At 34.0% G+C, this 27,373-nt stretch overlaps 5 protein-coding genes across 6 annotated transcripts; 2 read left to right on the top strand and 3 right to left on the bottom strand.

Annotated features, from left to right (window-relative positions):
• Window positions 1-990: 990 nt before the first annotated feature.
• Window positions 991-2,891, bottom strand: LOC123212474 (receptor-like protein 49). The gene is made up of 2 exons (XM_044631634.1): window positions 2,476-2,891; window positions 991-2,377 (listed from the first exon to the last, which is right to left on the bottom strand). The coding sequence occupies exons 1-2, from the start codon at window positions 2,687-2,689 to the stop codon at window positions 1,071-1,073; spliced, it is 1,521 nt and encodes a 506-aa protein (XP_044487569.1). The 5' UTR covers window positions 2,690-2,891; the 3' UTR covers window positions 991-1,070.
• A 1,357-nt stretch (window positions 2,892-4,248) lies between these two features.
• LOC123225549 lies at window positions 4,249-5,623 on the top strand. Its single transcript, XM_044649610.1, has 3 exons — window positions 4,249-4,476; window positions 5,025-5,080; window positions 5,194-5,623. Exons 1-3 carry the CDS (start codon window positions 4,249-4,251, stop codon window positions 5,321-5,323), a joined length of 414 nt encoding a protein of 137 aa, XP_044505545.1. The 3' UTR covers window positions 5,324-5,623.
• A 1,601-nt stretch (window positions 5,624-7,224) lies between these two features.
• Window positions 7,225-9,121, bottom strand: LOC123212165 (receptor-like protein 9DC3). Its single transcript, XM_044631230.1, has 2 exons — window positions 8,710-9,121; window positions 7,225-8,611 (listed from the first exon to the last, which is right to left on the bottom strand). Exons 1-2 carry the CDS (start codon window positions 8,933-8,935, stop codon window positions 7,305-7,307), a joined length of 1,533 nt encoding a protein of 510 aa, XP_044487165.1. The 5' UTR covers window positions 8,936-9,121; the 3' UTR covers window positions 7,225-7,304.
• A 7,947-nt stretch (window positions 9,122-17,068) lies between these two features.
• Window positions 17,069-21,700, top strand: LOC123195692 (DNA polymerase delta subunit 3). Of its 2 annotated transcripts, XM_044609504.1 has the most exons (8): window positions 17,069-17,268; window positions 17,816-17,871; window positions 17,983-18,107; window positions 19,174-19,330; window positions 19,677-20,074; window positions 20,272-20,781; window positions 21,172-21,322; window positions 21,429-21,700. In XM_044609504.1, exons 1-8 carry the CDS (start codon window positions 17,146-17,148, stop codon window positions 21,565-21,567), a joined length of 1,659 nt encoding a protein of 552 aa, XP_044465439.1. In that variant the 5' UTR covers window positions 17,069-17,145; the 3' UTR covers window positions 21,568-21,700. The 2 variants fall into 2 exon arrangements, with proteins under 2 accessions (XP_044465439.1, XP_044465444.1); XM_044609509.1 differs by lacking the exon at window positions 17,816-17,871 and having other exon boundaries at window positions 17,098-17,268.
• An 815-nt stretch (window positions 21,701-22,515) lies between these two features.
• On the bottom strand, window positions 22,516-27,042 carry LOC123211858 (ubiquitin domain-containing protein 1-like). Its single transcript, XM_044630794.1, has 4 exons — window positions 26,781-27,042; window positions 25,847-25,969; window positions 22,889-23,008; window positions 22,516-22,797 (listed from the first exon to the last, which is right to left on the bottom strand). The coding sequence occupies exons 1-4, from the start codon at window positions 26,815-26,817 to the stop codon at window positions 22,733-22,735; spliced, it is 345 nt and encodes a 114-aa protein (XP_044486729.1). The 5' UTR covers window positions 26,818-27,042; the 3' UTR covers window positions 22,516-22,732.
• Window positions 27,043-27,373: the final 331 nt, after the last annotated feature.

Genomic DNA, 27,373 nt, shown 5'->3' with positions numbered 1-27,373 from the left:
AATTTGGATATTATTCTCTTAAGTTTAGCCCAAAATAATCCATAGATCCACACAGGTTATTAACCCACTTCCGACGTTCTCTCTGTTCTTGTCTAAAACTGACAGTTAATTTGGAAAAATTTGACTTTGAGAACATTATTTTCTACATATAATTTAGGCCAAACGACTATTTCCCACCCAAGGTTTAGCGTTTTCTCAAATGTACCCCCTTTAACTATGGAAACACCAAACACCCACCCATGGCCGGTTAGATTTAACCAAACCCTAACGCCGGAAGGAAAGGCTGCTTCGGGAGGGAGAGACCGTCGGCAACGGAGCTGGAACGGTCGCCGAAGATTTCAAAACCAAACCCTAGGGTGAAACTGCGATTTTTTAAAACTTAGGCTGGGGGAAAATTTTAGTTTTTAAAGTTTAGGGGGGTAAAATTAGATTCTATTTTAGTTTATTTTTAATATTATAACAAAAATGACGATTTTACCCCTACCACCGTTAGGGTTTGGTTAAATCTAACCGGCCATGGGTGGGTGTTTGGTGTTTCCATAGTTAAAGGGGGGACATTTGAGAAAACGCTAAACCTTGGGTGGGAAATAGTCGTTTGGCCTATAATTTGCGAGAAATTTCCTAGAATGGTGACATGCCTTAAGATGTTAAAGATATTTCACTATTAAAGGTCTCACAGTGGACTTCTAAATCAATGAAGAGGGTAATGGATTTGAATTTTTTTATATAATTTCCTTAAACTATTAATGCTTGACTATCAATTTGAGTAAATAAACTTTGGGATAATATGGCATATCCATGTGCAAAAAATCAGGCTCATCAATCAGCATGAACCAAGAGGGTAAGTAAAATGTAAAGACAGTTAAGTTTTTGCAAGACCATAGAATGATAAAAGAGGCTGAAATCTTCTTTAATAATATTTTAAGGTTAAATTTTTGAATGATGATTTCTGGGATTCTCAAGGAATTGAAATTCATCAGGGAAAGAGCATTAAGGCAAAGGAGAAAACAGATTGTGATTGCTAAAGTTTATTACATTATATATGGCTGAAACAAAATGAGAAAACCACACTAATTTCTTCTTATTTTGTGTTTGCTTTTCAGCTTTCTCACCCCTTTGTGGCCTTTCCCTTCAACAATGTCTACAATCCATTGAGGCTTTCTCGTTAAAAACACAAGAGATCCCACGAATAATCCAACCACCGTGCCACATCCATAACCCATCATCACGACTTTCCAGCCAAAATCACTGTTAGAGTCTACATCACCTTCTGGAAATGGCTGGGAAGCTTCACCACTGTTACATTTCTTCGTTAACGGCAGCCCACATAATCCTGGGTTTCCTGAGTACGAATCATCTGAGAACGTATCGAATTGGTTCCCCACTGGAATAGGGCCCTCAAGTTGGTTTTGCGACAGATTCAGAACAGCAAGAAATGTCAAATTTGTTAACTGCGCCGGAATTCTTCCACTAAGGTTGTTTGAAGAAAGGTCTAAAGATTCGAGCCCTCCCAGATTACCCAACAATGGAGGAATCGTCCCTGTAAGACTATTATGAGAAAGGTTGAGGTGATTAAGTGCTCGAAAATTTCCAATTACTGCTGGGATTGTACCATGGAAGTGGTTATTCGAGAAATCAATGGTGCAGAAAATGGTGAGAATTTTCACTAGTTTAACCTCAAGCTTTTTCACCACAAGCGTCACTGAATCATCATAATACCTGTCTCCCATATACTCAGGCTTCTTTTTAACTTGACCACTAACATTCATCATAGATTTCATATTTTCAAAGTACTTAACTGGTAATAAACCAGTAAAATTGTTATTTGAGATATCAAAGATTCTCAACTTAGAGAAATAAGAATTGTTTTTAGGCTCAGTCACAGGACCATAAAATTTATTAGAATGAAGAACAAGAACCTGCAAATCCGGAAGTTTGCCAAGCCAATCTGGGAAGGTCCCGCTTATGTTGTTACTTCCAAGATCTAGAACTTCCAACTTTGTACAATTAAGCAAAGATGTTGGGATTGGCCCTTTCAAAGAATTGCTGTTCATGTTGAGGGTCCTTAAATCATTGTCCTTCCCAAATACTCCCGGAATATTGCCATGGAACTGGTTTTTCTGAAGATCTAGCACTCGCAAACTGTTACTGAAGTGCCCCAGACATTCTGGAATGGTACCTGTTAAGCTGTTGTTGGAAAGATCAAGGACTTCAATGGTGCTCATATTGCAGATCAACTCAGGTATTTCTCCCGTCAGTTTATTGTTTGATACTAAGAAGACTTTCATGTCAGGCGGTGGAATTGGGATTCGTCCTTCAAATAAGTTGGATCGGAGGTCAAGATATTGAAGATTCTTCCAGGGAAGTTGTTTGACGTCTATCACGAAATTGAAGACATAAATATAACAACCCAGAATTACAATGAAATCAAAAGATTAAAATTAAAAAAGGAAAGAAAGATTGTTATGATCTTACCAGCCAGATTTGGCTGCTCATAAGCTGATTTAAGATTTCTACGAGGGAGGCCATTAGAAGGAAATTTCAGCTCTTGCTTAAACCTTAAAAGATCTTGTTTCTCACTTCTGAAGAATCCCAAGTCAGATATTCCATTGCAGAAGCTTCTGTTGATGGTTAAAAGGGCAAGTAGCTCAAGAAAAAGAAGAATTGCAGGAGCAGCAACGATGCTCATGGATTCTTTGATTGTTTCTACTTAGTGACACAATCCTTCTGCCATAAAAAGAACAAAAACGTGTAAAACAATCAGATATTTCTCAGCTTGCGTGTTGACCTGGGAGCTAAATTGGAAAAGTAGGTCAAGAACTTCAGTTTTCTGCAACTACAGTCATTGTGAGAATTGGACCAGCTGCAGACGATAATACAAACTACGGACTAATACATGCAGAGAAATCCTGAGATGCTTTTCCAGCTCATTGGTTGCCAGTCTGTGCAGGGTATTATCATATGATATATATTAAATTAATATAATATAATAAACATATTATTAATATAGGTTAATATATTTTATCTTAATTAACAAATAATAACAATATTATTTAAGTTTTTGATTGTTTAAAAATTGATTTTCTTAAAATAATTAAATTAAAGGTCAGTCTAATCAAAATTCTGAATTTTTTTTCTTTAACTCTTTTTCAATCTTCTTTGGTGGAACCTTAGGGTTTTATCGTAATACTTTTGTTAGAGGTGATAATGGAATTCAGAAATTGAATGTGGATGAGGTTAAGGAGGCAGAGGGGGAGGGTAAGGAGGAAGAAGAGAGAAAGGAAGAGGAATTGACAAGTCTTGCCTTTTCATGTACGGTTTCATTAACAAAAATAAATAACTGGTGGGCTATAGGCTTTTCAAACTTTTGGAACATTATTATTTTATCCAAGTTCGGGTGGAAAATAGTGATTCGAATGACCGTGTAACTGTGTTTTATTTTTCAAGATCACTGTTGCTCTGCTGCATTCTCCTTGGCTGTTCTTTCACATGATCATGTCCCGAGAGTTTGAGAATGGCATTTGCTGAAACTAGAGATTAGTGAAGCATCTGAGACCAGAGAAAATATGAAATGTTTACACTATAAATGATCATTCATTCATCAAAAGAAATTTAGGGTCCAATGGATATTCTCAGAAGTGAATTTTCCATTACGTTATTATATTCCTTTCTTTCACTGTCTTGACTTGGGAGTCCACGGTGGGATCTTAAATAAATATTAACTTTCAGAACCTTTCCATACGCCTTCTCGCACTGACTTGACTTTGGAGTCCATGGTGGGAGCTAGAACAGTTTATTGTTACAATGACTGTGTAATCAGTGGCCCTCCACTATAAGGAAAATTATATATCGGAGCTCAGATATTTTATAAAGAAAGACTTACGCAAGATTGATTGGAATGGACTCTAAAATGATAATAGCTTGCTTGTTTTTATTCATTAAAATATTTATTATAAAATTATATATATTTTATATATAATTTAAATATATAGATAATATATTATTATATAATTAAATAATTTTAAATTAAAAATAAAATAATATTTAATTATATAATTATACATTATTTATATAATTAAATTATTTATTTAAATTATATAAATATAATATTGCTCCGAATATATATCCTATTCATTTGATTTTATCTAATTGATATTATAATTTTTATATCAATATGTGCAATTATTTAATATTTTATTATTCGGAAAAACTAATTTATTATATTGGGTGTTGGGCCTTGCGAGCTCAATGGATTTCGTGGGGTCACGTGCTAGAGGCTATCATCAGGTGAGAATTGAACCCGAACCGGATGAACACTTGGGTATCCGATATAAATCACGAGGAAGCAGACAATGGCGGGAAAAAATCAGTGCCCTTGAAGAGTCTCATATTGTGAAACCCATAACAATGTCCGGAATCGAAACCCTAGGTATTCTAGATGAGATTCAAGCTCTTGTCTCTGATCATCTCCAAGTGGTAATTTGTAGCATCGAGCTTTTTTCAATTTATTCACTGTAATGTTTCTCTTGTTTGCTACTTTTTCACTGTTGGATTGCGATTTATTGTTTCGATTTTAAGGGGTTTTTTTAATATGGTTTATCTTGTACTGAATTAGTGTAAAACTTCCTGGCTATTTGGTAAAAATCTCGCCTTTAAACTTAATTGTCCAACTAGGTGGAGATAATTTTCTTTCTTATTGAATAGATGAAAGGACAAAGGAATCGACTTTTTAATTTTTTTTTTTTGGTTTGTTTTAACGTGTGTTAACATTGTATTTGTCCAGTGTTTATTGAGTTGAGGTTGAGATCTATCGCGAAAATAGATATTTCTTAACAATTCCTTCAATATTTGATAGTGGCTTCGACCAGGTTCAATTATAGTTGTTTCTCCTTGAGTAACATGTCAAGCAAATTACCTTTTTTTCGTATTAAGTGGTGTTGTTATCTCAAGATGTTAGCCAAATATGGTCCTTTAAAGCTGGAAATTGATATGTATTTATTTAGACTATTAACAATACATCGCAGGTTTCATATAAGTGGCTGAGTCGCAAATTTTTGGTGTCTTCAAATACCGCAAAGAGGTAAAATATTCTGACTAAAGAGTATTCTTGTGTTTTTTGTTTTGTACTGAATATGTATGGTTTTTTTTTTTTTTTAATTTTTTACTAATTCTGTAATTGGTAATTATAATTAGGTTGCTTGAAGAGTTTGTTGAGAAACATGGAAGTGGGCTGGAAGTAGTATATGCTTTATGTGGCTGGTTGAAAAGCAGTCCTCCAAGTTATAAAATAAAGCTTGTTTCTGGGCCTAAACTTGCAGGTTAGATTTTTGTTTGGATGTTACTGGGATCCACTTGGGCTGAGAGAAGTCTGTGTGTGTGTGTGTGAGAGAGAGAGAGAGATACAGTGGTGCCAATCCTTGGAACATAAATATTATACTTGTATTTTGTAATACATAGTTCTTTTTTGAAATAAGATTTGTTAACGTTCAGAGGCTAACATGAAAAAAGTCAAGTACAATAGCTTTCACTCAAATTTGTTACTGTAATGATGACCAATATTATCATACTGTAAAATAGCCTGAATGGATCACAGAAATTCCACTATGGATAGGCTTTTTTTCTATATCTTTAGCCCTTAGAATATTTATCTCTTTTTTTTGTTTTACATTTGGTAGATCAACTTTTTGTTTATTCAATTTATTTAGTTAGGATTAGTAGCTTGATCAACTTTATGCCCCTTTTCTTTTACATCTTATTCTTAAGTTGCAATTTGCATGAACTCTTTGGAACTCAAATCCTAATTAGCTTGAGGATATGTTACTTTTTCTCTTTCTCTCTCTTTTTTTTTCTTTTTAATTCTCTAATTTTTCCTTTTGGTAGCCAACATTTTATGTAGTCTGCGTAGTTCCTTGATGCTTTCCCTGGCAAGGAAGCTAGTGACCGTACTATCCTTAACATTAATCTGACTTATATTGCCTAGGCCAAACACTTTGAATGAAGTCCAAACAGAAGTTTCTTACACTGTGTCTTGTTAGTATATTTTGACCGCTTTTTTTCATGCCTTATTGCACCCAACTGGGGTAGTTGCATGCAGTTGATAAAGAACTGTGAGTTGTAAGTTAGAAATAATGGTGGAGTATCCTCACTCTCTCTGTCTCCTCCTTTCTTTGCTCCTGTGTCTTCAGGGAAACCTGACCAAATGAAGTAATGATGAGTGTTTAGATCTTTAAATTTGAGTCTCCTTGTCCTGTCCAATTACCTCATATGTCTTAAGCTTAAAGGCTTTAGTTATCTTTGGACTAAAAGCATTTTATGACCATGGGATGTGGATTTACTGTGATTGTGTATAATGATTATCAAGATCTTCTTTCTTCGTTCTTCTTTCTTCTTTCTTCTTTCTATTAGGAAGTTTAACTAACTCCAAAATTTGATTCTTTTGCAAATATTCCTTCTCTTCAGTAAGAGCTTCCGTCCACTTTTCTTTGTTCTAAATTGGAAATTGTTTCCTAAAAAGAACTTGTTCTCCACTACTCGTTAACAAAGCCACAAAAGCAGATTTATCTTCAAAACGATACTCGGCTGTATGTCTAAGTGTAATCGGACTTGACAAACATAAGGTGATCCATTTAAATTTGAATCTGACTCTTCTTACGTTAGTTTGAAATATAGCAGTTTTTGGACTAGTTTATCTAAATCGGATATTATTCTCTTTAGTTTAGCCCAAAATAATCCATAGATCCACACGGGTAATTAACCCACTTCCGACATTCTCTGTTCTTCTATGAAACTGACAGCTAATTTGGAAAAAGTTATTTTGAGAACAGTATTTTCTACATATAATTTACGAGAAATTTCCTAGAATGGTGACATACCTTAAGATGTTAAAGATATTTTACTATTAAAGGTCTCACAGTGGACTTCTAAATCAATGAAGAGGGTATTGGATTTGAATTTTTTTATATAATTTCCTTAAACTGTTAATGTTTGACTATCAATTTGAGTAAATAAACTTTGGGATAATATGTCATATCCATTCGCAAAAAATCAGGCTCATCAATCAGCATGAACCAAGAAGGTAAGTAAAATGTAAAGACGGTTAAGTTTTTGCAAGACAATAGAATGATAAAAGAGGTTGAAATCTTCTTTAATAATATTTTAAGGTTAAATTTTTTAATGATGATTTCTGGGATTCTCAAGGAATTTAAATTCATAAGGGAAAGAACATTAAGGCAAAGGAGAAAGCAGATTGTGATTGCTGAAGTTTATCACATTATATATGGCTGAAACAAAATGAGAAAACCACACTAATTTCTCCTGATTTTGTGTTTGCTTTTCAGCTTTCTCACCCCTTTGTGGCCTTTCCCTTCAACAATGTCTACAATCCATTGAGGCTTTCTTGTTAAAAACACAAGAGATCCCACGAATAATCCAACCACCGTGCCACTTCCATAACCCATCATCACGACTTTCCAGCCAAAATCACTGTTAGAGTCTACATCACCTTCTGGAAATGGCTGGGAAGCTTCACCACCGTTACATTTCTTCGTTAACGGCGGCCCACATAATCCTGGGTTTCCTGAGTACGAATCATCTGAGAACGTATTGAATTGGTTCCCCACAGGAATAGGGCCCTCAAGTTGGTTTTGCGACAGATTCAGAACAGCAAGAAATGTCAAATTTGTTAACTGCGCCGGAATTCTTCCACTAAGCTTGTTTGAAGAAAGGTCTAAAGATTCGAGCCCTCTCAGATTACCCAACAATGGAGGAATCTTCCCTGTAAGACTATTTTGAGAAAGGTTGAGGTTATTAAGTGCTACAAAATTTCCAATTACTGCTGGGATTGTACCATGGAAGTGGTTATTCGAGAAATCAATGGTGCAGAAAATGGTGAGAATTTTCAATAGTTTAACCTCAAGATTTTTCATCACAAGCGTCACTGAATCATCATAATAGCTGTCTCCCATATACTTAGGCTTCTTTTCAACTTCACCACTAACATTCATCATAGATTTCATATTTTCAAAGTACTTAACTGGTAATAAACCAGTAAAATTGTTATTTGAGATATCAAAGATTCTCAACTTAGAGAAATAAGAATTGTTTTTAGGCTCAGTCACAGGACCATAAAATTTATTAGAATGAAGAACAAGAACCTGCAAATCCGGAAGTTTGCCAAGCCAATCTGGGAAGGTCCCGTTTATGCTGTTGCTTCCAAGATCTAGAACTTCCAACTTTGTACAATTAAGCAAAGATGTTGGGATTGGCCCTTTCAAAAAATTGCTGTTCATGTTGAGGGTCCTTAAATCATTGTCCTTCCCAAATACTCCCGGAATATTGCCATGGAACTGGTTTTTCTGAAGATCTAGCACTCGCAAACTGTTGCTGAAGTGCCCCAGACATTCTGGAATGATACCTGTTAAGCTGTTGTTGGAAAGATCAAGGACTTCAATGGTGCTCATATTGCAGATCAACTCAGGTATTTCTCCCGTCAGTTTATTGTTTGATACTAGGAAGACTTTCATGCCAGGCGGTGGAATTGGGATTCGTCCTTCAAATAAGTTGGATCGGAGGTCAAGATATTGAAGATTCTTCCAGGGAAGTTGTTTGACGTCTATCACGAAATTGAAGACATAAATATAACAACCCAGAATTACAATGAAATCAAAAGATTAAAATTAACAAAGGAAAGAAAGATTGTTATGATCTTACCAGCCAGATTTGGCTGCTCATAAGCTGCTTTAAGATTTCTACGAGGGAGGCCATTGGAAGGCAATTTCAGCTCTTGCTTAAACCTTAAAAGACCTTGTTTCTCACTTCTGAAGAATCCCCAGTCAGATATTCCATTGCAGAAGCTTCTGTTAATGGTTAAAAGGGCAAGTAGCTCAAGAAAAAGAAGAATTGCAGGAGCAGCAACGATACTCATGGATTCTTTCATTGTTTCTACTTAGTGACACAATCCTTCTGCCATAAAAAGAACAAAAACGTGTAAAACAATCAGATATTTCTCAGCTTGCGTGTTGACCTGGGAGCTAAAATGGAAAAGTAGGTCAAGAACTTCAGTTTTCTGCAACTACAGTCATTGTAACAATAAACTGTTCTAGCTCCCACCTACCATGGACTCCAAGGTCAAGTCAGTGAGAGAAGGCGTATGGAAAGGTTCTAAAAGTTAATACTTGTTTAAGATCCCACCGTGGACTCCCAAGTCAAGACAGTGAAAGAAAGGAATATAATAACGTAATGGAAAATTCACTTCTGCGAATATCCATTGGGACAGAATTACAATACATCGATCTATTCTGATCCCTAAATTTCTTTTGATGAATGAATGATCATTTATAGTGTAGACATTTCATATTTTCTCTGGTCTCAGATGCTTCACTAATCTCTAGTTTCAGCGAATGCCATTCTCAAACTCTCGGGACATGATCATGTGAAAGAACAGCCAAGGAGAACGCAGCAGAGTAACAGTGGTCTTGAATTAGGGAAATTTTAAAAAATGGCCAAAATGCCCTCCCATTAAACAAAAATGCCCAAAATCACTGTTTCCAAGCTAAAATACCCAAAATCACTATTCCCAAACAAAAAATGCCTATGACTTTTTTTTAAAATACCAAAATTACCCTTTTCTTTATGTTTATATAACTCTCCTCACTCATTATGGGGTTAAATATAATTTTAGATAAATATAGGGGTTTTTTGGATATTTTATATTGTAAAGGCATTTTGATATTTATTTATTTATTTCAAACTTTTTCTAAAATATCAAAATTACCCTTCCCCTCATTTATATAACTCTCCTCACTCACTATAGGGGTTAAATGAATTTCAGATAAATATGGGGGGTTTTTGGATATTTTACATTGTAAAAGCATTTTCATATTTATTTATTTATTTCAAACTTTTTCTAAAATATCAAAATTACCCTTCCTCTCATCTATATAAACTTTCCTTACTCATTTTATTTACACATACTTCTCATATCACTCAAACACTCACTCTTACTTTCATTTTTTTTCAACATCAATTAGTAAGGATTCGTTCGGACGAAAGAAGTTCGTATTTTTGAATTCGACTCGAAAAAATACTATTCATCAAAAAAAGATATTTATGCCAATCTTAGCCTAAAATTTAATTTTATTTGTTAAGTCTAGTTTTTATGTCATAATATAGGGGTTTAATGCAATGTTTGACAAGTATGGGGGGTTAAATGAATTTTAGATAAATATGGGGTTTTTTGGATATTTTACATTGTAAAGGCATTTTCATATTTATTTATTTATTTCATTACTTTTTCTAAAATGTCGAAATTAACCTTCCTCTCATCTATATAAACCTTCCTCACTCATTTTATTTACACACACTTTTCATATCACTCAAACACTCACTCTCACTTTCATTTTTTTTTCAACATCAATTAGTAGGGATTCATTCGGACGAAAGAAGTTCGTATTTCTGAATTCGATTCGAAAAATACTATTCATCAAAAAAAGGTATTTATGCCAATCTTAGCCTAAAACTTAATTTTATTTGTTAAGTCTAGTTTTTATGTCATAATATGGGGGTTAAATGTAATGTTTGATAATATTATTTAAAAAATGAAATCAAATACGATACATATCCATATATAACCACAAATAAAGTATATCATACACATATGTACATACAATAAATATATACATCTAAACATAAGAATAACGATAAATATACATCCGTGAGCTACTCGATACAATGAAAATACAACTGCGTCGCTAATCGTCGACGCATAGCGGTAGACGACTTTCGGGGAAAAACGTAGCTCCGTGACAACGCCAAACACTCAAAAAATCATAACATAAACACGCCACAGTCACCGGGGCCCAATCCCTGCTGAGGGACATCCGACGCTCGATACAAAGTGAGGGGATCACATCGTGGAGTCCTCCCAGAAGCTGTCCAAAAACTTGTTGTCGCTAATAACGCGGGAATAAAGGTCATGTACGGTCGCATGCGCTGCTCCAAAGTCCCTATATTTCCTGAATATGAAACCTCTGAATCGTATACTGTAATCGACCATTCACGGAAATCTATAACTCTGGCGACCCAATGTGCGTTCTCGAAATTTGTAAGAATGAAAACCTATAAACAATGAGATATTTTAGTTACTTATCGTTGTCGTTAACCAATTGAATGTAATAGAAATATATATAAACTCTACCTGATCGATCATCCCCTATGGTTTGTACAACAATCTCAGGGTGTACGTTGCATCAACCATCCTCGTGAAGAGCCCGAAAACTCAAACTCGTCAATCGGTGTGGTCTGCCAACTCTTCCAGGCCATCTCAATATGGCCTCCAAAGAATGTGTGGGCAGTCGTCCACCGCTGTGAGATAGTCGACTGGTGATTGTCCTGCTGCCAACGTAATAAAGCCAAAAAAAAATCCACATACTAAAATGGTATAAACAAGTTCACGTGTTAGTTATTAATAAATATAGCTAGCTATTTACCAAATTATATAGTATAGACAACTCACATCGTCGGTCAACCACTCGCGTAACTCTACAACAAGTCTCCAGAAGCTGTCCTTCGACTTCGATCCTATGAAGTACACATCATGTGTGTCAGAAGCCGCAGCTCTGGTATACCATGTGAGTCCAACCAGTAAAAATACAACCGATATGAGTCCAACCAGGGACGTCTCGCGTACACCACCTAAACATCCGTGGGGACGAATAGGGATGGACAAGGTCAATCCAATCGTGTAACGTCTCTAGAGTCTCATATATCCAGTACCGTAATACATTCATTGACGATGTAAATAAATCAATTTATATTTTTGTCAATTAATAAATATAAATAATAATATAAAATTTACTTGAAATACGAAAGGAAATCCGTAAATGTCGTATTTACGGATTTTAGGTATTCATCCGGAACATACTCTTTCACTCGCCTGTGACATAGAATCGTATGTCATCTGCCACACAACAACGCCCCAGGGGTAGGAATTGAACCCGTCCAAATGATCAACTAACTGAAAGTAATCCGTAGACACCTTTTTTCGTCGATCATTACCAACAAAACAATGTGAAGAATATACAACATGGCTATCTTGACAACGTCAATATCGTCATCCCCCCATGGCCTTGACAAGAAAACATGTTCTAAGTCGTGATACTGCACCGTCAAAAAACCTCGAAAGTATACATCTCTGATCCTATGATCGGATAAGCGAGGCATATAAGAAGAAACATCAGTTCGTCGACTAAACGAAAGACCTGTCACCAGCGCAAACACAAACGGGCTAAATCTCACATCAACCCCACTAACCCTGAACCAAAACTCGTCTCTAGCAGAAGGTCGATGTAGCTGTCGGAGTAGAAAAGCATGAACCAACATCCCGGAGAATTTGGTTTCGGGTAAACGAAGGAGATACCCGAAACATGTCCTCTCAAATAGTCGTAGCTGATCTGCGGTCAATGTAGAAGTAACCCAAGATAATGCGGCACGTTATGCACGACATATCGCATCTGCCCGGAAGTGTCTGGTCTCGTTGGAGAATCGCAACTCGCTGTCAACCCGTCTCCTTTTGCGAGAAATATCCTGTAACAATATAAAAAACTCGTTAGACATTCATAAAAACAAATATGTAAACAAATGTATTCGTGGGAAAACATAAAAAAATGAAAAATACCAAATAATCAAAAAGGAAATGACAAAACTTAAAAAGCAAGATTTAAGTGTCTGTTAACGATGAAATTCGAATAAATGAACTTGAAATTCGAATTCTACAAGTTTAACTACCCTACAATGTTAAGAAACGAAAAATCGATAGAAAATCTATCAAATACGAGTCGATATAGCCAAAAAAGGTGAAATTCAGAAAAACTGTAATGAAATTTGATTCTATAGAATGTTAACAATCGAAAAATCGACGAAAAATAAGAAAATATGAGTTGATATATCCTGAAATGGTGAAATTCAAAAAAAACGGAACTGAAATTCGAATTCTAAAAGTTGAAAAACCCTAGAGTGGCAACAATCAAAAAATCCTTCAGAAATCTGAAAAATACGAATCAAAATCTCATAAAACGATAAAATTCAAAAAAGAAAATTGAAAATCGAATTCTAACAGTTGAAAAATCCTAGAATGGCAACAATAGAAAAATCCTTCAGAAATTGAAAAAATACGAGTCAAAATCTCGCAAAACGGTGAAATTTGAAAAAACGGAACTGAAATTTGAATTCTAAAAGTTGAAAAACCCTAGAATGGCAACAATCGAAAAATCCTTCAGAAATTTGGAAAATACGAGTCAAAATCTCGTAAAATAGTGAAATTCGAAAAAACGAAACTGAAATTCGAATTATAAAATTTGAAAAACCCTAGAATAGCAACAATCGAAAATTCCTTTAAAAATCTAAAAAATAAGAGTCGAAATCTCGTAAAACGATAAAATTCGAAAAAACGAAAATGGAATTCGAATTCTAAAAGTTGAAAAACCCTAGAATGGCAACAATCGAAAAATTCTTCAAAAATCTGGAAAATACGAGTTGAAATCTCGTAAAACAGTGAAATTCGAAAAAACGAAACTGAAATTCGAATTCTAAAATTCGAAAAACCCTAGAATAGCAACAATCGAAAATTCCTTCGAAAATCTAAAAAATACGAGTCGAAATCTCGTAAAAAGGTAAAATTCGAAAAAGAAAACTGAAAATCGAATTATAACAGTTGAAAAACCCTATAATGACAACAATCGAAAAATCCTTTGAAAATTTGAAAAATACGAGTCAAAATCTCGCAAAACGGTGAAATTTGATAAAACGGAACTGAAATTCGAATTCTAAAAGTTGAAAAATCATAGAACGGAAACAATCAAAAAATCCTTCAAAAATCTGACTCGAAATCTCGTAAAACGGTGAAATTCGAAAAAAAAGAAAATGGAATTCGAATTCTAAAAGTTGAAAAACCCTTGAATGACAACAATCGAAAAATCCTTCGAAAATCTGGAAAATACGAGTCGAAATCTCGTAAAACAGTGAAATTCGAAAAAAATAAATTGAAATTTGAATTATAAAATTTGAAAAACCCTAGAATAGCAACAATCGAAAATTCCTTCGAAAATTGGAAAAATACGAGTCGAAATCTCGTAAAACGGTAAAATTCGAAAAAGGAAACTGAAAATCGAATTCTAAAAGTTGAAAAACCGTTGAATGGCAACAATCAAAAAATCCTTCGGAAATTTGAAAAATACTAGTCAAAATCTCGTAAAACTGTGAAATTCGAAAAAACGGAACTGAAATTCGAATTCTAAAAGTTGAAAAATCCTAGAACGGCAACAATCGAAAAATCCTTCGAAAATCTATAATATATGAGTCGAAATCTCTTAAAGCGGTGAAATTCGAAAATACGGAAATGGAATTCGAGTTCTATAAGTTGAAAAACCCTAGAATGACAACAATCGAAAATTCCTTCGAAAATCTAAAAAATACGAGTCGAAATCTCGTAAAACGGTAAAATTCGAAAAAAGAAACTGAAAATCGAATTCTAAAAGTTGAAAAACCCTAGAATGGGAACAATCGAAAAATCCTTCGGAAATTGGAAAAATACGAGTCAAAATCTCACAAAACGGTGAAATTCGAAAAGACGGAACTGAAATTCGAATTCTAAAACTTGAAAAACCCTAAAACAGAAAAAACGGATATAAAATTCGAAAACTACATGATTAGAAACCCTAGATAAGAAAATTCTCAATTTACCCCCTCATGAAAACTCCTATTCTAAACAGATCCGTTGTTATATGGCAAATATCAGAAAACCCCGTTTGTTCTAAGGAATCTACACGGCGTCCCAATATTTTAAAAAAGCTAATTTACCCCCCTAAAAAAGGCCAATCACTGCTGAACGTGGGATGAACGCACTTGACGTGGGAAATATTGTTCCCACGTTAGACTGCCGCACTCTTCGTCAGCCATTTTCGGCCAAAATTTGGTTTTTTTGGCCTCCGATTTCCACATAAAACAAATCTACACGTTGTATAACATAAAACCCCTCAATCAATTCAACCAAAACAATCAAGAATCGAAACATTTTAAGCATTATTCAACATCGAAACCCTAAAATTTCAAGACGCAAAATCTCAATCAAATCTCAATAATATGAGCAATAACTTGATTCAAATAAGATTACGGGAGATATACTAACCTTATTTGCCATTTGCGGATGCCGGAAAGCAAGAAAATCGGTGGAAATTTGCTCGACCGTGAGATGAATGTGGTGCCATAAAATAGTGAAGATTTTTCTTTGAAATGCACAGTAAAATCGCGAAATTTTATATAAGGGGCATTTTCGTTATTTTGCCAAACTCACGTTGACGTGACAAATTAACAAAAAACCCGATGTGGGCTAAGGATCTCCCACGACGCCCCAATATTTTAGAAAAGCGAATTTACCCCCCAAAAAAAACGGTCAAAGTCTTCTGAACGTGGGATGCACCTGCTTGACGTGGGAAACACTGTTCCCACGTCGGACTGTCGAGCTCTTCGGCAGCCATTTTCGGCCACATTTTGGTCGTTTCGGCCTCCGATTTTTACGAAAATCAAATCTATACGTTGTATAACACAAAAGCCCTCAATCAATTCAACGAAAACAACCAAGAATCAAAACATTTAAAGTATTATTCAAACTGTAAACTCTAAAATTTCAAACCCAGAAATCTCAATCAAATCTCAATAATATGAGCAATAACTTGATCTAAACAAGATCACGGGAGATATACTAAACTTCTTTGCCATTTTCGGTTGCCGGAAAGTAAGAAAATCGGCCGAAATGATGTTCGCCGTAGGATTGCCGTGAGAGGTGGGGTTTTCTTTGAATTGCACAGTGAAAATTTGCTGTGTTTATATATGGGGGCAGTTTCGTCATTTCATCAAACTTGGGTATTTTTGTTTAAACCTAAATTTTTTAGGTAATTTCGCTTAGACCCTTTAATTTTGTCTATTTTTAATAATTTCCCCAAAATAAAACACGGTTACACGGTCATTCGAATCACTATTTTCCACCCGAACTTGGACAAAATAAAAATGTTCCAAAAGTTTGAAAAGCCCATAGCCCACCAGTTATTTATTTTTGTTAATGAAGCCGTACATGAAAAGGCAAGACTTGTCAATTTCCTCTTCCTTTCTCTCTTCTTCCTCCTTACCCTTCTCCTCTTCCTCTTTAACCTCATCGACATTCAAATTCTGAGTTCCATTACCATCTCTAGCAAAAGTACTACGATAAAACCCTAAGATTTCACCAAAGAAGATTGAAAAAGAATTTAAGAATTTTGATTAGACCAACCTTTAATTTAATTATTTTAAGAAAATCAATTTTTAAATAATCAAAAACTTAAATAATAATATTATTATTCGTTAATTAAGAAAAAATATATAATATATTTATTATATTATATTAATTTGATATATATTATATTAGAATTTTTATTTTTTTTTAAATGTGTTGGCTCTTCTTATAGGGTACTGATAATACCCTGCACAGACTGGCAACCAATCAGCTGGAAAAGCATCTCAGGATCTCTCTGCATGTCTTAGTCCGTAGTTTGTATTATCATCTGCAGCTGGTCCAATTCTATTTGAGTGTAATCAGTGGCCCTCCGCTATAAAGAAAATTATATATCGGAGCTCAGATATTTAATAAAGAAAGAATTACGCAAGATTGACTGGAATAGACTCTAAAATGATAACAACTTGCTTGTTTTTATTCATTAAAATATTTATTATAAAATTATATATATATTTTACATATAATTTAAATATATAAATAATATATTATTATATAATCAAATAATTTTAAATTAAAAATAAAATAATATTTAATTATATAATTGAATATTATTTATATATTTAAACTATATAAATATAGTATTGCTCCTAGTATATATACTATTCATTTGATTTTATCTAATTAATATTATAATTTTTATATCAATATGTGCAATTATTTAATATTTTATTTTTCAGAAAAACTAATTTATTATATTGGGTGTTGGGCCTTGCGAGCTCAATGGATTTCGTAGGGTCACGTGCTAGAGGCTATCATCAGGTGACAATTGAACCCGAACCGGATGAACATTTGGGTATCCGATATAAATCACGAGGACGCAGACAATGGCGGGAAAAATCAGTGCCCTTGAAGAGTCTCTTATTGTGAAACCCATAACAATGTCCGGAATCGAAACCCTAGGTATTCTAGATGAGATTCAAGCTCTTGTCTCTGATCATCTCCAAGTGGTAATTTGTAGCATCAAGCTATTTTCAATTTATTCACTGTAATGTTTCTCTTGTTTGTTACTTTTACACGGTTGGATTGCTATTTATTGTTTCGATTTTATGGGGTTTTTTTAATATGGTTTATCTTTTACTGAATTAGTGTAAAAATTCCTGGCTATTTCGTAAAAATCTCGCCTTGAAACTTAATTGTCCAACTAGGTGGAGATAATTTTCTTTCTTATTGAATGGATGAAAGGACAGAGGAATCGACTTTTTAATTTTTTTTATTTGGTTTGTTTTAACGTGTGTTAACATTGTATTTATCCAGTGTTTATTGAGTTGAGGTTGAGATCTATCGCGAAAATAGATATTTCTTAACAATTCCTTCAATATTTGATAGTGGCTTCGACCAGGTTCAATTATAGTTGTTCTCCTTGAGTAACATGTCAAGCAAATTACCTTTTTTTCTTATTAAGTGGTGTTGTTATCTCAAGATGTTAGCCAAATATGGTCCTTTAAAGCTGGAAATTGATATGTATTTATTTAGACTATTAACAATACATCGCAGGTTTCATATAAGTGGCTGAGTCGCAAATTTTTGGTGTCTTCAAATACCGCAAAGAGGTAAAATATTCTGACTAAAGAGCATTCTTGTGTTTTTTGTTTTGTACTGAATATATATATGGTTTTTTTTTTTAATTTTTTACTAATTCTGTAATTGGTAACTATAATTAGGTTGCTTGAAGAGTTTGTTGAGAAACATGGAAGTGGGCTGGAAGTAGTATATGCTTTATGTGGCTGGTTGAAAAGCAGTCCTCCAAGTTATAATATAAAGCTTGTTTCTGGGCCTAAACTTGCAGGTTAGATTTTTGTTTGGATGTTATTGGGATCCACTTGGGCTAAGAGAAGTCTCTGCGTGTGTGTATGTGAGAGAGAGAGATACAGTGGTGCCAATCCTTGGAACATAAATATTATACTTGTATTTTGTAATACATAGTTCTTTTTTGAAATAAGATTTGTTAACGTTCAGAGGCTAACATGAAAAAAGTCAAGTACAGTAGCTTTCACTCAAATTTGTTACTGTAATGATGATCAATATTATCATACTGTAAAATAGCCTGAATGGATCACAGAAATTCCACTATGGATAGGCATTTTTTCTATATCTTTAGCCCTTACAAAAGTTATCTCTTTTTCTTGTTTTACATTTGGTAGATCAACTTTTTGTTTATTCAGTTTATTTAGTTAGGATTAGTAGCTTGATCAACTTTATGACCCTTTTCTTTTACATCTTATTCTTAAGTTGCCATTTGCATGAACTCTTTGGAACTCAAATCCTAATTAGCTTGAGGATATGTTCCTTTTTCTCTTTATCTGTTTTTTTTTTTTTAATTCTCTAATTTTTCCTTTTGGTAGCCAACATTTTATGTAGTCTGAGTAGTTCCTTGATGCTTTCCCTGGCAATGAAGCTAGTGACCGTACTATCCTTAACATTAATCTGACTTATATTGCCTAGGCCAAACATTTTGAATGAAGTCCAAACAGAAGTTTCTTACATTGTATCTTGTTAGTATATTTTGACCACTTTTTTTCATGCCTTATTCCACCCACCTGGGGTAGTTGCATGCAGTTGATAAAGAACTGTGAGTTGTAAGTTAGAAATAATGGTGGAGTATCTTCACTTTCTCTCTGTCTCCTCCTTTTTTTGCTCCTGTGTCTTCAGGGAAACCTGACCAAATGAAGTAATGATGAGTGTTTAGATCTTTAAATTTGAGTCTCCTTGTCCTGTCCAATTACCTCATATGTCTTAAGCTCAAACGCTTTAGTTATCTTTGGACTAAAAGCATTTTAGGACCATGGGAAGTGGATTTACTGTGATTGTGTATAATGATTATCAAGATCTTCTTTCTTCTGATTTTCATGCAGAAGCCAAGCTAGAATTTGATGGAAGCTGCTCAGTTCAAGTTTATAGTGTGCAAGCCAGCATTCCTAATGATCCAGCTGCACTTTGGAATGCTGAATATGTACAAGCTGAAGAGCTATTTAAGCAGCGTTCACTTGATAATTGCTTGAGAGATAATAGGTATGATGATACCTTAAGTTATATGGTGTCTGTTTCTTATATATAGAAATTTGTGAGGTTGGTAGCCCACTCTGCCTTTATGTTTTTGGATGAAGTTTTATCTCGTATATTTTGTGAGCAATGTTTTCCTTACAGTTCATATCTTAAACTAGTTTGTTTATATATGATTAAAATTTTGACTGCCTTTTTCTGAATCACTTCTTTCTGTGCTCCTATTGAAGCTTCAGTTTTCAAAATCCTCTGAATTTTGAAATTATGGAGCTATATAGTCAAATATATCGAATATCTTTTTTCTTGGATGCGATATCGCACTTCTTGCTTGATACTCAAAGAATGTTTTCATCAGGTTCTGTGGGATTTCAAATTCCTTTGTGAAGTGCAATGTTGATGGAACTTCTGTAAGCATTGCTGATGTACAGCCCAAAAGTTCAGGGATCCCACAGCTATCTAAAAGTAATTCTATGGTTCAAAACAATTCAGTTCCACCACCTCAGCAAAACAAAATACAGCAATCAAACCCAAAAGTCAGTTTGCTGTCTGCAACTGTGGTAAAAGATGTAAAAGCTGAAAGTAATAGTATAGGAGTTCATGATCAGGCTATAGAAAAAGTAAACACTTTGCTTGCTAGTAAGAAGAAAGGCCAGAATGATAAAAGCTCTTCTGGCAATGGTGGTTCATTAGCAAGTTTATGGGGTCGTGCATCCACAAAGGAAAAGCCCAATTCAGCAGCTGCAGTTGATAACAGTATGGTTTCAAATTCTACTGGCTTTTCCCATTTGATTTCTATCCTCTGATGTAAATCTTTGATTTTCTGTGCTTAAGTGTAATGCACTATTTCTGATTATTAATTGTTTTATGCAAATGTATGTTTTACAAATCTGCAATCTAGGGTATTCTTAGATGATTCATTCCATCTGTTTTATTCTTTTTCATGCAATTAGCTAGTGCAGAAGCTCAAATATCTGTGCGTGAAGCGGCAGAGAACAGCAGTAGTGATGATGATGCCAAAGATGTTAATTTTAGGAGGGCCTCCAATGGTGAAGGAAATAGGAAAAGGAAGGCAGTTTTCGATTTATCAGATGAAGATGAGTATGAAGACACAGTCAATTTGGGATCCCCTGATCCTCCAAAAGGAAAATCAGATTTAATTCCAAAAGAAAATAAAAAACTTTTGGTTATTGGAAAACCAGATCTGATATCAAATGAGCTGAAAGAAGATAAACTAGAAGCCAAGGAAGAGAAAGAAACTAACGGAGAATCCAACCAATCAACAAAGGAAAATTCTGCAGCTGTCAGCAAACTAATGAAGAGTGAAACCTCCTTTACGGAGAAGGCTGAAAGCTTTGTGCCTCAGAATGACATCAATAAGGATAAAGTGGTGAATTCTGTTCCAAATTCAGCTAAAAGGAAGAAAGTGTTGAAGACACACATTGACGAGCGAGGGAGAGAAGGTATACCCATCTTTTTTTTCCCATTTCTTTGTCCTAAAATTAAATTGAAGCTTTACATTTTTTGCTTTTTATGAGAGTTGTTGCTGCATGAGAAGAGTTTTTTTTTTTTTTAATAGATGTTGTTTAAGTTAATTTTGCAGTTTAGAATTCATTTAACTGTTGCGTATTTGCTTTCGTTCACTTTTCATCCCTCTGCTAAAGAAGGACGTAACTATGGAGATTGTTTAATGCCAAAATTGTAGGTTCTTTTAATTTGTGCATGAATAAACCAATTAACAATTCTGGGTGGCTGAATCTCAGTACAATTTGCTGTAAACATTTTTGTGATACTTAGATGCTATACTCTCTAATTTCTCATTGTCCCTCTGACAATATACTTTGTCCTTCCAGTAACGGAAGTTGTTTGGGAGGGTGAGGAAACTGAAATCAAGAGAGCAGACAGTGAGACAATGAATAAAGCTGACAATGAGATGACAAAGAAAGCAGACAGTAATCCAACAAAGAAGGCCGGCAGTAATACAGTCACCGGTAATAGCAACAGGTTAGAGATTAAATTAGGGCAATTAAGCAATCATATATGGCCAGGCATTTAGTAAATTGTTTGTTTATGCCCACGTTCTAAAATCTGAGTGTTGGATTTAAACCAGGCCATCAGCAGCTAAGAAGTCTCCAGCATTGGGAAGCACTGTGCCATCAAATCCAGGGAGCAAAGCAGCAGCGAAGAAAGGTGGAAACCCGAAGGATCCTAAGCAAGGCAACATTTTATCATTCTTCAAGAGGGTCTGAGGAGAAAGAACTCAACTCAAATTTCATTCATGTAACTCGTTTTTCTTTTTATTCCTTTTTGGGGTTACGTTGATGCGAATGTGTATGTTCCTGAATCTTGTAGAAATGCAGGGCTTTGGCGAGTTTAAGTTAACAGCTGAGTAAATTTGTGAAAAGAACTAGGAAACCAGGAATTCCTATATATCAATGACAACAACCAGGAAACCATTCTCATTAAAAAATTTGTGAAAAGAGAATAATTAAATGGCGTTGAATGAATGGTCTTAAGAAAAAACTAGAAAATAAAATGGTGAGGCTGTGAAATTACGATATCCCAATGACAAGGTCCAAAAAGACGGTCAAGCATGATCACTCTGCACAAGCGTAGAATTAGGGGTGGAATCAAATAGAGAAAACTGAGTTGAAAAAAATTTAAATGCAATTAAACCATTTTAAATTTTAAATAAAATCAACTGAAAAAAAAAAGATTTAATTTGATTTAAATTATAATTTGAATATATTAAAAATCACCTACTTTCAAATATTTTTTATTTAAATATACAATAAACATATAAAAATTGACAAATATATAAATATAAAACAAATGATACACCAACTTGCTTATAAAAATTTTTCATCTAATTTTTATGGGTATGTATTTAAGAAAATACAATTTACAATTTAATTCAATTTGAAAAATGTCCAAATCACAATTTGAACTGTAAATTTTTTTTAATAAATTTATGAACTTGAATTAAACCATTTTATAAATCAAACCAAAATAAATTTTAATTTTTAAATAAATTTATTTGATTTTATAATTTGAATCAAATTATGTAAAACCTCTTAATAGATTTGTCTTTCCAGACTGGTCGATGGTACTAATAGCCCATTTAATTTTAGAGTGAAAAGTACGCTTCGGAGATGAAATACTATAGGCCAGCCCAAACAATATTTCTACACGAAAAGTTAGAACTGGTTCGCTCCATTTGTACAAAGTCCAAACAGATGTGCTCTTATCAGTTATGCAGAGAAACTTAACAAGAGATTTGAAAGAAGTCCAACTGAGAACAAACGAACAGGTAAGACCATGATTTTAGGAGAGAAAATATGGAGATTTGAGAGATCGATATACATGGTATACAATCAAATCTTGCACAAGTAAGATACAAGCTATCTCCCTATTTTAACCTTCCTGGATTAAGTTTGTTGGTTCACTCAAAACATACTTGGGTAGTTCATATTTTGCACCTGCAACAAGGTCCAGGCATGGCAACAATATCAAGATAATGAAAAATATATATATTTCAAATCAAGGATTGAAGACTTCAGCTGAAAATACCTCTTTCATCATAGCAGATTGTCATATCAGCATTTTGAATGATGACCCCCGCACTGTCAACAATAGCTTGAGCAAGAGTTAGATCAGCTTCGGCAGCAGCTCGAAGTGCATCCCAAATCTCTGGTATTACAGAAAAATGATACTTACATGCTATTTAACATGTATGATAAATTCAAAAGCATCTTTTTACAAACAGCATTATTTTATTCATGAAACAACAAATCTTATAGCCTACAGAGAGAAAAGAAAATTTAACCCCCTTCAATTCAAATAGTAGTTTGAGTCAGACCTCAATTCACATTACACCATCCCCTAAAAACTTAACTCATATGCATATAACCCAACTCAATTCATAAGGGATTATTTAGGGCAAAGTGTGACTGTATGCACGAATGCAACTCAATATGGGTATTTTTATACAGCACACTATCTTACAAAATTGCCATACTGGTGATTACTTCTATTTGATCGTGCCCCATCATGTTCTGCCTTTTAACCATGCCATTCTGTTTGACCTTCTCCATATCCTAAGAGAGCAACTTAGATCGGGTGGACTCTAGTCTTGATTTTCTAATCTAGGTAATCATTAATCATAATTCCACTTTCCATTCTGTTAGGATCTTGAGAGCAAAGCATGGGGTTTGGATTCCACATTAAAAAGCATCAATTTATACTGTGGGGTTTATATGGTTTTGAACTCTCCAATTTTGACAAATAGTTTTTGAAGTGTGGTTCTTCTAAAATTCATATTATTTTGTATCAAAGTCACCATCTTGTCTCTCAACTACAATCGTACGCCGCAGATGGGGACGCTAATATTGCAGTGTTCGCTCAGAGCTAATAGAGAAGAGCTAGCGCACAAGCCAACCTGTGTGGGTACTAGAGCTGCAGAGTGTGATGGTATGTCAGAATTTCAAGTATAAGGTATGAGACTTGGATGCTACATCGGAAAATATGAGCTTCTAAAGTATGAGCAACCATAGTACTTTGGCTAGATTTGATTCTGTAAAATTATTGAATCAGCTCCAGATCAAACCTTTAAAGAAAACGATGGTGAAAATTCAGTCTAAATGTGCCCTAAACCAAGTCAAACCCAATAAAGCACATCCTTTTGTCCTTCCATTTATCCTTGGAAATCATTTAACTATTTACCAGATGACAGCAAACAACTATATGTATGGATCCACTTTGTGCAAGACCAAGCCATCCAAGAAGAGTTTGCCACTAATTTGTAGGCATACACAAATCAAACATTGGTGCATACTCCCTTACTTTAACTAGTCATCAAACTAAGCCATTAATCTCAACTGATAATGGTAACAGTCCTCAAATAATAATTATATCATCTCTTGCTTAGAGCTTCTATAATCCTGCTAATATGGTATAACTTCAAGCAATCATAATGATGTATCGCGAAGAAATATCTGGTTAACACGAAGACAGAAAAAGCAAGCAATAGACCTGAAGACTATAGTCTTGTTTCTTCACACTACTGGGTCTAACATTCCTTGCTGAATATTGCCTCTTAAACAGTAAAGACTTATAATCTTGCTGGTAATATCATTTACCAATTCCATACAATTACCAATCTAGACTTTGTCAACCTCCTTAACTACTCATGAGAGATCTGAAATTTTAGTAGTATGTTATTTTTTCTTCTTCTCAGGAAAAGGTATTAGCAACATAATGGTCAATCACGCACATTACACTCCTACATAAATGGATTATGGTGGTAGTTCACACCTAAGTTTTCCAAATCAGACTACAACGACCTCAGAGACTAAAATGTACATTGCAATTAACTCAGTCAGATTACCAAGCCCTAAGAAGGGACATAGAGTCCTTGCCTAAAAAACCAGAGATATTACCAAAAAGGACCTCAAAGCAAGACAAATTGCATGTTGACACCCAATAGACAAGCCAACCCTTGCACAACCTCAATAAGCACACCTTAATCCATATGAAATACCTTTAAGTATAGCCCAATGCCTTGATTGATAAATTTGACAAGTCTAGGTTTCACAGAGGAAAACAAACAATATTTTTTGCACGATCCAGCTACGAAATGTGTAATCCTTATATGAAACTTCAACAAGCATGATAATATTATATCTTAACAAAAGGTAAAAAATCAGCAACGTTATATATTAAAAGGATTACTGAGATTGACAGTCAGATTGTGAATAAAAGGTCTAAGAAATATTTCGAGCAATTAATAATAATAATGTCTGCACAAGGATTCAACTTACAGACCAACCTAAAAACTGGTACCTTATGCCTTTCCCTTATATTCTCACATCAAGATCATGAATTCATCCTCTAGTTTTCCAATGTCGTAAGCAATAACGCTTAATGCTCCATATAAAATTTCTCCAGGAAACTATAATTGTCTAAGCCTCTGAAAATAAATACAACTAGAAGACCAACTAAAGTGGAGTCTCAATGTTTTAAGGAGGTAAAAGCTTAATGTATGAAAGAAAGCATAAGTTCAAAAATTTTCACATACAGCTAATGCAGAGGAAAAAGAATTACTGAATAATTTAGTTAAAGCTTTTCCTTTTTAAATCAATTCTATAAATTTTAGAACTGTTTCCCTAATAACTCTTATAAGCACTTATCAAACTCTCCCAAAATATGGTTACAATTGGATCACACAAATGGCATCTCTTTAAATTCTACATAAAATACCTAAGATGCCTTTTATGTAAATCCAGGCCCACACCTCATTTAATAAAATTTATATGTCAGATTGTGTCATTTATGGGATTCATTATCATTACTACTTATACTAAAAGAAAAAAAAAGAAGGGAAGTAGTTAAAGTAATCAACCAACAATAAATTGTCTTCCGATCCTTGGTCAAATAAGAAATTTCAAGTTTAAATCTATATTTCCATAATATTTAATCTAATCTTGAATGTTGCACTGACAAGTTTAAGAAAATTATGAGGAACACTACCTTTCCGGCCACCATAATGAGGTGCAGTGTCCCAAAACTCATCGCGCAGCTGCATCAACTGAGACTTCGTTATTGGCTGAGGATGTTTCCATGGCTTTGGCTTTCGAATCTTTTTCACTGCCCCTGATATAATCAATTCCAATTAAAAGATTAATAGATAAAACTCAAGATTTCAGCTTTAAAGTTAATGAGTTCCAAAAACACAAAAAATGAATAAATCTTGTAACATGGAGGCATTAACTAAACTGAGTAAAGCCCCTCTGCAAGGTATAATCCGAGTCCATCAAATACCGAAAACTATATAAATATTTCTTGAATGAGGCATTAAATCCATAGAAATTTGACAGATTTTCATTCATACCCATGAAAGAGGGTTTCATAAATTTATATAACATCATTTCCTTTTCCTTGTTTTTGCACACACTTTTTCTACAAATTCACACTGCAGATTTGAAATTAAACCACATTCCGTTCAAAATTTAGATCAGCAAAGAAAAGTTATATAACTTAACAAAGCCACAATTAACAAAGGGCTCTTGATAGATCTCTTCATCTAAGCATTCTAAGCACATATCTCAGTTTACATATATTAAACATGTGTTTAACCACAGACTTAACACAAACAAATCAAAATTTCATAATCATGTTGCAATAAATTTGACTTCATCAGAGACTTTCAGTCATCCCATCAAAATCACGCTCACAAAGAAATCCTAATCATGAATTAAAACAAGAGTTCACCAATCGTATCAAAAAAAAATTACACACACACACACTAAAATATCAAACTAAAACTAAACAAACAAACATAACAACAAACGATGAACCTTATGAAAGGAGGCGATAGACACGCAGTTGATCAACAAAAACAACAACAGAGATAATCAAACAGTTGATGTAATATAATGAAGTGAAAAAGAGTAGAGTCATTCACCGTCGGCTTTGCTCTGCGAGGATCCAGCGCAGCCCATGCTGATGCTGAATCTTTGCTTCAAGAATAGAGGTTTTGGTTACTGTTGTCGTTCAGGGAGAAATATACAGCAAACAGATATTCATTGAAGTGAAATTAATTATTATTATTATTATTATTAATAAGAAAAGGTGAGAGCGTGACGGAGCAAGAGAGATTTTTCTTTTTCCCGGTGAGAGTCCTCGCGGTTTCTCCCGTGAGTCGGTAAAGAAAGTCAAAGTTTAAACAATTAATTAAAAAAAAAAAGGGGACGCCGATTATTGTATATTATGATTGGATAATAATAAATTTTTATTTTATTAATTAACAATTCTAGAAAATTTATTAAAATACTCAATTTTTTACAGTTTTTATTTTTAAAAAAATGCAATAATTTTACCTCCCTCCGTTAATCTAAGCAAATAGCTTAATTGAATATAATTTTTTATTCAAGTCTAACCTTTTATACTCTACCTACCTTCAATTGCTTTGTAATATTTCGTTCTTAAAACACAAAATTTAGTTTAAAAAATCATTAAATTCATATATTAAGATCAATTTTAGCTTAAAATATGATG

This window comes from Mangifera indica, chromosome 1 (genome assembly GCF_011075055.1).
Source record: "Mangifera indica cultivar Alphonso chromosome 1, CATAS_Mindica_2.1, whole genome shotgun sequence".
Classification (NCBI taxonomy): domain Eukaryota; kingdom Viridiplantae; phylum Streptophyta; class Magnoliopsida; order Sapindales; family Anacardiaceae; genus Mangifera; species Mangifera indica.
This window is presented reverse-complemented; position numbering and strand designations above follow the sequence as displayed.